Source organism: Maylandia zebra, linkage group LG8 (genome assembly GCF_041146795.1).
Source record: "Maylandia zebra isolate NMK-2024a linkage group LG8, Mzebra_GT3a, whole genome shotgun sequence".
NCBI lineage: Eukaryota > Metazoa > Chordata > Actinopteri > Cichliformes > Cichlidae > Maylandia > Maylandia zebra.
This window is the reverse complement of record NC_135174.1, coordinates 26,066,234-26,079,412: the sequence shown is the minus strand read 5'-3', so window position 1 is coordinate 26,079,412 and position 13,179 is coordinate 26,066,234. Positions and strand designations below refer to the sequence as shown.

The window sequence follows — 13,179 nt, the reverse complement described above, 5'->3', positions numbered from 1 at the left end:
TCATGAAAAAATGACCACTTTTACAGTGTCACCACTGTCTGCTGACTGGGCAAACTGAAGAAACTGCCAACACTACAGAAATTTCATGTCTACGCTTGCAACAAGTCTGTGAAAAAATGCACCTTTAGATGCTGTTAAACTGAATTTTCTCCTTTTTTTAAACTGAAGCGGGTCAGTATTTAAGGCCATGTTCAGACAGGGTGCAGTTTCTCATCATGATGAAATGAGAGGTGAGTGTAGCTTTACACTTATAGACATCTGATTGCATTGAAATTGGACGTCCAAACGTATTTAATGTTTTGTTATTTTCATTCTTTCAGCACTTTAATGGCCCGCTTCTATAACCACAGACTGCTGACTGGATAGTTCAAGGTACAATTTTTGGATATTCATGGAACTGTAAGATTTCTTTGCAATATAACTGTAGCTGAACATTGACTGTGTGATGATATAGTGTTGTTATAGGCATACTTTTTATTATTCTTTATACTTTTCAATTTTTTTGTAATGTGTTTAATCTGAACTCAGTAACTTGCAAATCAAATGATCAATTATTGTTGTTGTAGTTGTTTTTAATTAAAAAAAGGAGCAAAAATAGCAAAGTCTGCAGATCTAATTAAATCTAAATATATTGAATTGGTTGAATTGACTTGTAATTTTTATTTCTTTGTCCTTTTCTTTCTGTATAAATATAAACCGTATCTAAATGTGTTTCTGTCATAAAACCCAAGCCTTTAAAAGCGTTTTTCCTCAATTAATTCCAACATCTCGCACTAATGATATGTGATAAAAAAATAAAACCAAAGCTTCGAGCATCTGGTCACAAATTGTTTGTTTCTCCAATAAACACTGACATTTGTACAGTGTTTTGTCGGGATTTATTCAACGAGTAAATGAGAAAGCATTTAAATGTCATCTTTTACATAACTATTGTGTAACTGTTGTTATCCCCAGATGGTTGTCTTAGCTCTGGCCATGTTCGTAGCATTGTCATCTTGTGCAGTTGGTTGCTCGGGGAACACAAATTCTGTGAGTATGAGCTTTGTTCATTGATGTTATGAAGCTAGAAGGCAGATGGAACAATACAAAAAAACCCATTTATTATGCAACAAAAGTTTTCCCCAGATGTTATTTAGCACAGACAGAACTGTGCCGAGCTCTTGTCACACTGAGCTCGTAGAGAGAATAGAACATCACGATATGTTTAATATCAATTACTTCAATTTGTTGTTTGAGAAAGTTTTTGTTTCTTCTTTTCCAGTCTGAACTCAAACTTTGGCGCGTAGAAGATCAACCTTTGTCTGTGCAACTAGCTGCTATTTTCAAGGTGATGCAATGAGCTATTACACAATTAGGGCAACAAAATTAATAAACAAGTCTGTTGATTAACCATTCTGTTAAATAATTTTTCGTTTATTAAAAAATAAAAAAAATAAATGACATTTTAATATCTTTTCTTTTAAATTTTAAGAAATTGTGACCAGTATTTTTCACCTTTTTTGATGTTATAGACCAGACACTTTATTGGTAAATAAAGTAAGAAACTAGGCAGGTTAATTATTCACTATTCTTTAAATCTTATTTTTTTATGAACATCAGGCCTTCATCTTAGCGAAGGGTCCCTGTAGGCCAAAAACGTTTGATTATATTACCCAATTCATCTACTTAAAAAAAATTATTTTATTTATATCAACTGCCAATTTTGCATCAATAAAGTCAAGGTGGAAATGTTGCTTCAAATGCTTGTTTCCATTTTCTGTGTGTTAAAATCTGTTTTTATTTTTTACTTGATTTTTCAGACATTTAGTAGGAAATCACTAGAATTTGCCTTAAAATTAATTGCAGTGGGCTTTGCTTTTTTAATGGTAAATGGAGTGGTTCTTATAGAGTGCCTTGCTTTCCACAAAGTGGATCAAACCACTAACCTTAGGATTTGTAGACTACCTGCACTACCTTATGAGCTACGGCCATTGCATTAAAGCTTTTATTAAAGCACAAGATAAAATAAAAAACATAAATAAATTATAAACATCTACAACAATCCAGCCTTCTGCAAACAAATCCTCAAATCCAAACCAGCCTTTTACAAGAGTACTGTATATACAGTATACATACTCATATATAGATATGCATGTATTTGTACACACATACACATGCATTTATTCATTCCTTTTCTTTATCTTCTTGTTTCTATAGTGACATAGGTATAGGTAACTTCTATAAATTACCGCACAGTTACTACTCTGACTCTGTATGTATTGGACATAATCTGGAGCATCTGGACCCACTATTTTTATTATTATTATCATTATTATGTAAATCCCTATAAATCCGAATTATTATTATTTTATCTGTCAATGAGACTGCAGCATGTCACTCTTTCTAAAAATGCTCACTATTGCAGGAGATGGAGAGCCTGAAGTGTGAACAAACAACACTTCAGCAGCAGCACAATGCTCTGACTCAGGTAGCCTCTATATAACTCCTTACAATCTGTCTCCATACTGAGCACCAGCTACTGAATGTGTTATTTTTTTCATGCGCAGATGCATATATCAAGCCATCAGAAAAGAGCTCAGAAGAAAGTAGGTCAGTGAATAAAATAATCTGCATTCTTTACTCAAAATAAAACTATTTTCAACACGCACTCTTAATTCAATATGTGCTGCAATCTCTCTTCTCAAGCAGGAACACACATCCTCACTTACAGTCCAAATTACATTGAGGTTGATAACTTTCAGTCATCTGTGGAAGATGCAAGAAGACGAGGTGACCCCTGTTTCCACTACACGGTCCTAGATCAGACCTGGCGCGCCACCAACACCACCAGCAAGCTGAAGATGTGTGATCGGCAAGTAGACTGGAAAGGTAACCGACTGCACTTTCTTTATATGTAGCATGCACCTATTTCACTAAAAGCAGCAATGGCATTTCAAAAAACAGAATAAAATTTTCATCTTCTATTGGAGGGTGGTACCGTCTTTTCTACAAGGGTAAAAGTCTGCAGATGCCTGAGAGGTGCGTCCCTGTGAACAACTGTGGCACCAACTCCCCGCTGTGGCTGTCCGGGCCTCATCCAAGGATCAGGGATGGTATTGTGACCCGCAATGTCTGCGGCACTTGGAACAAAAGATGCTGTGCTTTCCATTCCACCCCCATCAAAGTCAAGAAGTGCCCGGGCAACTATTACATCTATCAGTTCACTAAGCCAACATCCTGTTATTTGGCTTACTGTGCAGGTATAAATGAAAAAATGCATTAATATTGTGCACATTTGTGGGAGCATTTGGCTTTTGGATGCTGAAAAATTAAGAAATTAAACATCCACTTTCACCCACAATCCATATTTATCCTGATTGCTGCAAATGTATACCTTTTGGAACAGTCTAATTCCTGCTAAGAGCAGTGCTTTTTAGAGGCCTTTTCGAATGTTGCTGAATGTGTGTTCTCAGACGTCAACACGCTTGTGTGCGGGCGATGCAGGAGAAACCAGTCCTGTGTGAGCAGAGATAAGATTAACTGGAGATGCAAGACAAACAGAAGTAAGTAAAGTTTTTGTCAGTTTGAATGTGTCATACTAACGTTTACGCTGAAGGGATGGAAGGCCTTGGATGTCTGGGGCTTTTATTCTTCTCTGTTTGGTGACAGCGTTTCTTTGTCAATCGTAATGCAACTTATTGAATACTAACATTGATTAATATGGGCAATCAGGCACAAATAGTTGCATGTATTATTGTACAGCACTAATTTGTTACTAGTTTGTATCTATATAAATACAAAAATTCAACATACAAAAGGTTCATTAAACAACTGTGTTCAAACATTAGTATTACTTTAAGAAATATTAAGAGACAGGTGAAGTCTTCCTTTTTTGCTCCTCAAACTTTAATTGTAAGCAAAGCTGGAGAATCTGCTACATAGTTTGTGTAAGAATGATTAAGATATTATCCTGTGCTTTCCATAATACACCTACAAAAGCCTCTCTTTATTAAGAAATTGCTGCAAGGTATATATCTATTTGTCTTTGTAATAATACTAATAAGATTACCTGCTCTTCAGTGTCTTCCCAAAAGATCCACTTCTTTGCGTCTTACCCAGCCCAAATCAATGGCAAACTGAACAGGATCAAGTACAGCAAGGTGCTGGTGAATGTGGGCCGAGCCTTCGACAGGAGGACTGGTGTGTTCAGGGCTCCCGTCAAAGGAATCTACCAGTTCTTCTTCTCCACTCAGACAACCATTAAGGGCCTTAAAACCGATCTGTGGCTAGTAATAAATAATTACTGGGTGGCCGTTTCTCGTGCACATGTTCCCCGTTCCTACAGTGTTGGAAGCACATCTACATACATGACTTTCCTCCGCAGAGGGGCTTCAGTCTATGTCACCCACAACTGTGGTAACTCCTGGGCCACTGCTGCATCCATGACTATTACATTTGGAGGCTCACTGCTTTTACAAAGTAAATAATATACACCTCTGATGTTTAAAATGGTGCTCATTGATGTCGCATGTCACTTTTATTTGTTTTTGTATTTTAGCAAAGAGGAGATAAGGAAAAAGTTTGTTCTTTCTGTCAACAGATTCACAGTTGTTGTAATTTATTTCATTATTTTTGCTAATGCTAACTCGTGCTAAATCAACCAGTTCCACTGTATTAACTACTCTGGAGTGCCAGCTAAATGTCTGCTTTGATGCTTAAATGAAAATATTAATATTAAAAAGACTTAAGAGTGATGTTATTATCTAAATCCATCATTACTGCAATTTATACATTCATTTAAAATTCACTTTCTATTCAGTTTTATTTATAAAGCCTCAAAATTCAGCAAGGCACTTTATTTGGTAAGAAATCCCAACAAGCACTATGTGACAGCGGGAAGAAAAAGCTTTTCTCAACAGGAAGAAGCCTCCAATAGAACCAGTCTAAGAGAGGGCGAGCCATCTGCTGTGAACGGCTGGGGATGGAAGGAAAGAGAAAAAGGGGAGCATAGGTAGACAGAACAAAACACAGAGGATGGGAGACAGATGTGTAGCAGTAATAGCAGGAGCAGTAGCCATAATACAAAGTGGTGAGGAGAGTAGAAATGTGCTGTCTGGTACAGGACGTCCTCCAGCAGCCTGTGTCTACAACAGCATAAAAAGTGATGCTTGAGTCACCTGATCCCACTCTAACTATAAGCTTTATCAAAAAGAAAAGTTATATGTCTAATCTTAAAAGTGGAGAGGATGTCTGTCTCCCAAATCCACAGGCAAAGAGCTGATAGCTGAAGGCTCTGCCTCCCACTCTACTTTCAGAAATTATGAGAACCACAAGTAAGTGAGCAAAGTGCTCCGTTAGGGTAATATTATATTATGTACTCTTTAAGATATAATGGTGCCTGATTATTCAAGGTTGTGTATATGAGGAGAAAGATTTAACAGGGAGCCAGTGAAGACAAGCCAGCATAGAGGAAATATAGTCTCTCTTTGCAGTTCCTGCTGCTATCCCCACTGCAGCATTTTGGATTAATTGGAGGCTTTTCACGGAACTTTAGGAACAACCTGATATTAAAAAATAGTAATAGTTCAGGCTAGAAGTAATAAATGCGTGAACTAGTTTTTCAGCATCACTGAGGCAGGATAATTGTAATTTTAATAATATTACTCAGATGAAAGAAAGCAATTCTACATTTTTTTTTATGTTTTTGGCGTATACTGATCAAAAATGACTCCAAGATTACTACACATGGAGCTGTTGGAGGCCAAGGATTTTAGGGCCAAATATAGAAGTAGGAAATAAAACGTCATCCAGTCATTTATGTCCTAAATTAATTGATTTATGATGTATTGTAATGACAGAACAAATGTCTTTTTTTAATCATTTATTTATTCAGGTTAAAAATTTAATCTCAATGAAATCACATACTGGATGATATTTTACAATATAAGCATGTAAGTTAATACGATTAGAGCAACACTGCTGTTTGTCAGGGTGGAGTTTTCAGTCATAAGCGTCATTAAAAGCCATTTACGTCTCTTTTACACAAGGTGGCGCACTAATATCAGAGTAAGCCTAGTGAGAAGCCGGCGGCACTTAAAGTGTTCAGCTTCTTTTACAGGAGGTTTCATTCAGGAGGCAACGTTAAGATACAGCATAGGAGGGAAAACCTAAAAAATAATGTTTTATTTATCACAGGTTATTTGATAATTAATCCAGTGAATGACTCGTTGTCTACATAACTGTACGTCTACTTTTCATTCATATCATCTTGAGAAAATCTTACTGAGACCCAGTTTTCCCTTTTATGGTAAAAGAGGGCATCATTAAAGTGAGGCCAAAAACATTATGGTTTTCCTCCGAGTGTTTAACAGCTTAGAGGTGGCGTCGTCATTGCTGAAATATGTATCAGAAACTGGTGGAGCGGTGGTCTACAGAAATATTTGCAATGCTTTTCAACTTACACATCGCTGCCTGACCAACACCTCTCCACAGGGCGGGGGCGGGGCTTAGACGAGGATGCTTCAATCCTATTGGTGTACGGTCGTTCAGGAGGGACAGGAGAGAAACTCCAGGAAAAAGGACGGACGGACGGGGGGAGCTGGCGCACGGTGTAACGGGACGGTACCTTTCGGCGTAAAGACGAAACTTTGTATGGACATGAGGATATTTTGGAATAATTCCTGCTTGTTAAAAGAAAAGCGGAGCTCCTGAAGGGAAACGGCGTGTTAAAACGATCAGAATTAGCAGCTGCTGGTTTTTAAAAGGGAATTTCCGACCTCAATTAAACATGACTAAAATTAGAGTTTGACCAAAAAAAAAAAGAAAAGAAAAAATGAGCACCGACTACAGAGCTGCACATTAAAGTAGAGGAGGTGGTCAGGGAAGCCCGCCAATGTCCACCCTTTGTCGGCACTTCAGAGCAACTTGTTGACACATTTTATTTTCCAGGAGTTTCAGTAAGAAGAAAAAAAATAACAGTATGGCAGAACACGAGAGCCTGGAGTTTGGAAAAGCAGACTTTGTGCTTTTGGACAACGTGTCTATGGAAGAATTCATGGCTAACCTAAAACTCAGGTAAGCCAGCCCTGCACGGCTGCGGTCGTTCACCTTTGTAAATCCGCAGGAGTGTCTAATAAGCACTCACGCTCGGGAGAGTGGAGATTTAGAGCGAACACGGTACCTGCTAACAGCATTTTTAGCCAAAATGTTTGCTGTTTGTCATTCAACAGGTGCTACAAAGCTCATTCTTGCTGAATGAAGAGAACTTGTCAAGCTGCTATAAGCTCTGCCATCACCTGTTTTCGATACGTCACTTTCACATGTGAATGATGGGATGGGAAGCTTGTTTATAGTGTTTGGTTGCTGTCGCGCTTCTCACACCTTTTCCTGCTTTCTGACCAAACCGGTAATTCGCTTTGAAATATTTTGAGTGAAACTCCACCCAGCCTCCACACACAGACATGCACACAACTCCTGTACGGTTTGAACGGATTCTCCTCCAGACCGGTTTCTATCAGCTGTGTTGTCAGTGGCTCTGTGTCAAGCATGATGTCAGGCACGCCTTGCAGCGTGGGGGTAACATTACGTTTCAGATGGGCTGTGGCTTGGAGTTCAGTTTCTTCATCTCCTTTCCTCACCTCTGCCATCTGTGATGAAAGTGGAAGCTGATCCCCAATGTCAGTTTGGAGTGAGGTCTTGGTGTGTTGGTGTGTTTTTAATGGTGTGGTACTGGGGGAACTTAGAACAAAGCAGGGGGCACACAGAAAATCAGAATATTTGATCAGAAAAATACTTCACAGGAACGGCTGGCTACAATTTTGAGGTACATGAATTGATGAATTAGATGGCTAATACATGAACAGTGGTGCTGCACAAGAGCCTCAAAATTATTTTGTATTTAATAACTGTTTTATAAATTAATAAAATAAAAAGTTAGACCTTTTACTTAACTTTGTTAAATAGGATTATAACTTTTTAGGATAATATACGCAAATAACCTGAAGTGAAAGTTTGGCAAAATCATGCACATAATATAATTTAAAAAAATGATTGATTACTGTGTTTATCGGTTAAATATTGGAACTTGAGATGATTGGTTTAATTGGTTTTATACTGCTGGGTAGCTTTAGCTGTAATGGTGCAGCACAGTTTATTAAATTTGCATCAGAACCAAAAGGTTTAAAATACATGGTGTGGAGTGCTAATAATATTTGCATTCAAATATAGAGGAGTGGACATAGACAGTAGCAAAACACAGAGATACTTAAAGTGCAAGTATATTAAAATTGTGCTTCAGTTATGTATTTCAATAAATGTCAATTTACAGCCGGAACAATTAATAACAGTATTGGCAGTAAGCTGGCATGTGAAGAAACATGGTCCATAAATGGTCAAAAGCAAATAAGAGGATATGTGCTGAAAAAAAAATGTCAGTGTCAGAACTGTGTGTTGGCTTAAGTTGCACAATTCAAACTAGCAATGGAAGTTGACTCAAACAATGTGCTTGGGTTATCCTGTCTATCTTTGGCCAGGAGACTCTTGCAACAGAGATTTGTATTCCCAGGAGCTTCACTTCCTAATTAAATAAAGATTTAAAGAATATTGAAAAATGAATGTAGGGATGTAATCAAAAATAAATAAATACATAGGACAAAAACCTGGCAAGATGTTTAGTCACTAGTTTCACTTTCCCTACTTAGCACATGTGCTTTATTAGTATCACTATATGGATGAAAGTTTTAGACCATACCACTTATTCTTTGACTTTAGGTGTTTTCTGTCCGTTTGGCACAGGTGTATAAGATGTAGCTCCTCCCTTTCTCCCCTTACAAATATTTGTGAAAGAGTGAGCTGATTCTAAAGAGCTCGCCTGTTTTTGTTAGGGTTAGAGTGCTGCAATGAGTCATTTTTTGAACTTTAAGCAATATGACTTCAAAGTGGAAGTGTTTGGGACCCACAGCAACTCAGCCACATACAGTTAGACCCTGTAAAGTTGCTGTACTTAGTCACATGGCTTCAAAGGGTTGAACCTCTTCTGTCATGAATATCAGCACAAACACAGCATGCCTGGAGTTTCAGGGCATGGGTTTCCATGGTTGAGGAGCAGCATGCACGCCTTACATCACCAAACACAATGCCAAGTGCAGGATGGATTGCTGTAAAGCACCACTGGACTTTGGAGTAGTAAAAATGTGTTCTGTGGAGGGAAAAATCATGTTTATCTGTCTGCAAATCTGATGGATGAGACTTGCTTTGAAGAATACCAGGAGAACATTAACTCTCCAACTGTGCCACACTTAAGGTTTGGTGGAGGAGGGACGATGCTGCGGACTTGTTTTTCTGGAGTTTTGGCCAATTGTATGCAGTTTGAGGAAGACAAATTTCCAGTGCATCGTGACCATACCCTAGTGCACAAGCAAGGTCCATAAGGGCATGGTTGGATGAGTCTGGTGTGCAAGAACCTGAGTGGCTCATGCATAGCCCCGACCTCAACGCCACCCAACATCTTTGGAATGAACTAGAACACAGTTTGAAGTATCTGCTGTTATAGCTGCAAAGCTTGGACCAACTCCATATTGATACTTATAGATTCAGACGTCATAATGAGATGTATTAAAACATTTATTCTATAAATGGACCAACACTTTTGTCCATATAGTGTGAGTCACATCAAGATAAGACTTTATTGATGTTCAGGGGAAAAACACCTAATGAGAGAACAACAAAGGATCTGAAGACAGGAAAAATGCTTTAAAAGGAGTTACAAAATAATACAAAGAAGTAACATTTCACTTTGTGCCGATGTTACAAACGTAATCAAATAAAGTGTCTTGGTAGTTATTGGGTCACAATATTACATACTGACAACTTCTGTGCTCCTTGAGATTGATTCTCCAAGTGCAGCATGAATCACAATCCAAAAAGTATTTCTTATTTGATGATGATAATGAGACCGGCGACTATCATTTAAGCCTAAAATATCCGAAGTTGGTTTGTGGTTTTGTAACCTGGTGACAATGAAGGCCATAGACTATGTTCGACATCATCCTCATCAAACTATTTAGTGAGCCCCTGAGTCTTGATGTTGCCTTTGTCATCTTGAAGAGACCGCTTACACTAGGGGTAAACTGTTTCATCAAGAATTAAAGTGATCACTTAGAGCAGCTTTGTTTTGACTTACAGCGTCCTTCCTTCCTTCTTAGGGAACGTATAACAGAGGCACTGCACTCATTGTTTAACCTGTCATCTGTAGTGTAGCGAGTTTTGCAAAAGCGTAAAGTGTTTTGCTGCTGTGAATGTGAAGGTCTTCATTAAACAACATACAAGTTCAGTTATTAGTAGACATACTGCCAGCAGTGACTTGTAGAGTAAATATTTGAAGGACTTTAAGGTTGCACTTTCCAAGGTCTTTTTCTACTGGCAGTCAGTTGGCTGTGTGGTTTTTCCTTATATGACCAAGCAGAGCAAGATATTCAGGAATGTGGACCACACCAAAATGTTTGTGATTCCTTTTCCGCCCGTGGAGGGTGGGGCTGGTGATAATGGCGAGAACTGTTAGATGCACGTACCTGCTTAAAAGAAGTGGATTGCAGCCAGAATCACTTGGTGCTAAGTATTAGTGGTACCTTAAAGTCTTTCTTCTCCCTCTCAGTACCTTCTGCCAGCTTTTCCTCATGTTTTACTCCGCATAAACATTTGTTACAATGTGCCAATATTCAAGCTTAAATCCATGCTCAGAAAACTGGGGCTTTTAGAGTTACTTGAACACCATCATTAGAAGGAATATATTTAGGGAATATATTAAAATCATTTCAATATATTTCAGAGCTTTAGTTGTTAAATGCATTTGGACTGCTCTTGTTTTTTTAGTGTACAGTTTGCTGTTTACGATAAATCAAAGATGTCTGAGAGGTGAGAGTGCCAGATGCACAAGTGTACATGTTTATAGAGGACATTGCCGTTCTCGTTAACAAAGCTTTTACTAACATACTTTTAAAATTAGATCAGCTTCTGTGGTGTGAACAGTAGCCTTGGCAGACAGGCAAGAAACCTGCAAGGATCCAGACAGCACCGGGCCTCTTTTTCCCGACTCTGTCCTATTTTCTGTCTGTTTGTTTTCCCTCCAGCTAGGCAGCTCGGTCCAGAGGTGGCGTGTGCAGATTGTTATTTGTAGAGGAGGGTGTGACCAGCAAGGAGTGCTTCCTTTTTGCTCCTTTTCCCCTAGTCTGAGGGTGCATGCATGCATTCATGGGCACATGTGTGAGTGTGTTTAGGCTGTCTCCAGTTCTCTCATCCAAAGTGAGCAGTGCTGCAGCCCTTTTGCACATCTCTCATGGGTGTGTTTTACACCGTGTGTGGGAGCTGAGCGTCATAATATAGTGTAACACACTGAAATTTAGCTTCAGAGCCACTAAATTGAATGCATTTATTTGAAGTTATTTACAGGTGCTGGAAGAGCTAACATAACATTTTCCAGGTGGTTCCTCAGGCGCTCTTACTGAGAAGCTCACATTGTTCACTCTTCCAAAAGTTGTGAAAATCCCCAAATATTTTTATTTAAAGTGGGTCAAAAGCCAAGCTTTGGTGTGGAGCCAGTCCTCATTTAGTGACTCCCCAGTTGGCCAAGTTTGACTAACCGACTCAATTACTCCGCTCTATATGGGATTTCTGCTAGTGTTGTTAAATGCCTGCCATGTTGGGAAGGTAATCAAGTTCCCCGGTGGCTGCATGCATGTAAGGCATGATTTGGAAAAGATTGCTTGTGTTCCCTCACTGTGGCCAGAAATGGTTGTTCAAGTTGACATTTACTTTGTTTGACTTGAGGTTGAACTGTGTGGCCTGTTCCAGAGAGCCTCCCAGTCTCAAAATAGAGCCCAGCAGTTGCCCAAAGTCTTTTTGTAGAGATGGTAGGAGAATAATGCCAGATAGCTGTATGGTCTTGAGAACTTTGCACATCGACGTTAAGCAGATATGCTCAAAACTGTTCAGCAGAACCTATATCTGATTATTTTTTATAACTGTGAGTTATCTCTCCTAATTTAAACTCATGTTTACTGATGACAGTAAATGTGATTTTATACCTTAAATTGACTAAATAAAGCAAAATATGGGCAAAACAGTTATAGCAGTATTTAGTGATCACTTTGTCCTTTAGATCTGACATCCTGCGAACTCACAGCTCTTGTGTATATCCCTTCAACCAGGCAAGTTTTTCTGCCACTAAATGTCTTTATAAGGCAGCATTGTCTTGTCTTTTCCAAGGGAAAAAAAATCCTCTGAACCCCTGTGTTTCCCAAATAAACATGGGGGTATTTTTATTGTACATCAGTCTTATAAATAAGTGTCTGATCTTCCAGATTGTCACACTAACAGATGAGGGCAGGTTTTTAATTAATGTCCAGATGAATGAAAATTGGATGAGAGGAACACGATGGGAAATGGGCTGTTTGCTTTAATCCTAACCATCTTTGTGGGTTTTCTTTCTACTGGGCTAAGTATGATAATATTATCAGGACTTCTACACAAGCAAAATATTGTTCTGAACGTCTGAAGGCTTCTGTTTGTTTGACTGCTCTGAGTGATTTGACCCTTGAACCTATCTATGCGGAGTTAAACAGGACTTTGAGCGGGAAGTCTACAATAATGTGGAGCAGGCCGGCAAAGCAGGAAAGCTGGCATTTCCCCTGCCTTTGCTCCTCACATTTCATTGATTCCTACAGCCTCTTCCCAGCTCAGTAAAGAATTTTGTGTGCAGACGGGCATATGCTGTACATATGAGATTCGATTTTGTTCTCAGGTAGCATAGCTAGGTTACAGTTGTCACTCCATTGTGGCATTTCCTGTATTTAAACATAGAATTGCTTGGTAAATTGCTTTGAATTGCTGTAAAAGGAACAATGCTCCTCCTGTTTTAACTGCTCCAACTGCAGGTACATTAAAAGAGGGGTGATGTTAAATGAGACAACCTTCTCTGTTTTTGTGCTGCAAAAAAAAATAAGAGATCAAACTTAGTGTTGGAAACCTAGTGTCTCCCACTCTTGTAAGATATGGTCTCGGAGGACCGGTGACACTAAAGACCCACTACGTGTTTATATGTTATGGGTTTTGTGTGTGTGTGTGTGTGTGTGGGGGGGGGGTCTTTCAATTTAAATGCATTGGCATCTGGAACATATTAAGCTTAAGGCTTTTCCTCAACTAAAT

General features: G+C 38.8%; 1 protein-coding gene, 1 long non-coding RNA gene and 1 other non-coding gene across 3 annotated transcripts in view; all 3 read left to right on the top strand.

Annotated features, from left to right (window-relative positions):
• The first annotated feature begins 318 nt into the window (after positions 1-318).
• Positions 319-2,470, top strand: LOC112435230 (uncharacterized). Its single transcript, XR_013100005.1, has 4 exons — positions 319-372; positions 955-1,029; positions 1,262-1,327; positions 2,405-2,470. It is a non-coding gene; the product is annotated as an uncharacterized LOC112435230 (transcript).
• A 544-nt stretch (positions 2,471-3,014) lies between these two features.
• On the top strand, positions 3,015-4,667 carry LOC143419979 (uncharacterized). Its single transcript, XR_013100004.1, has 3 exons — positions 3,015-3,239; positions 3,453-3,542; positions 4,060-4,667. It is a non-coding gene; the product is annotated as an uncharacterized LOC143419979 (long non-coding RNA).
• A 1,878-nt stretch (positions 4,668-6,545) lies between these two features.
• myo1d (myosin 1D) overlaps positions 6,546-13,179 on the top strand; it is a 118,687-nt gene continuing 112,053 nt past the window's right edge. Inside the window, exon 1 of the mRNA XM_004556795.4 lies at positions 6,546-7,053. Coding sequence (XP_004556852.1) covers positions 6,959-7,053 — 95 coding nt within the window. The 5' untranslated portion in view covers positions 6,546-6,958. The remainder of the gene's footprint in view (positions 7,054-13,179) is intronic.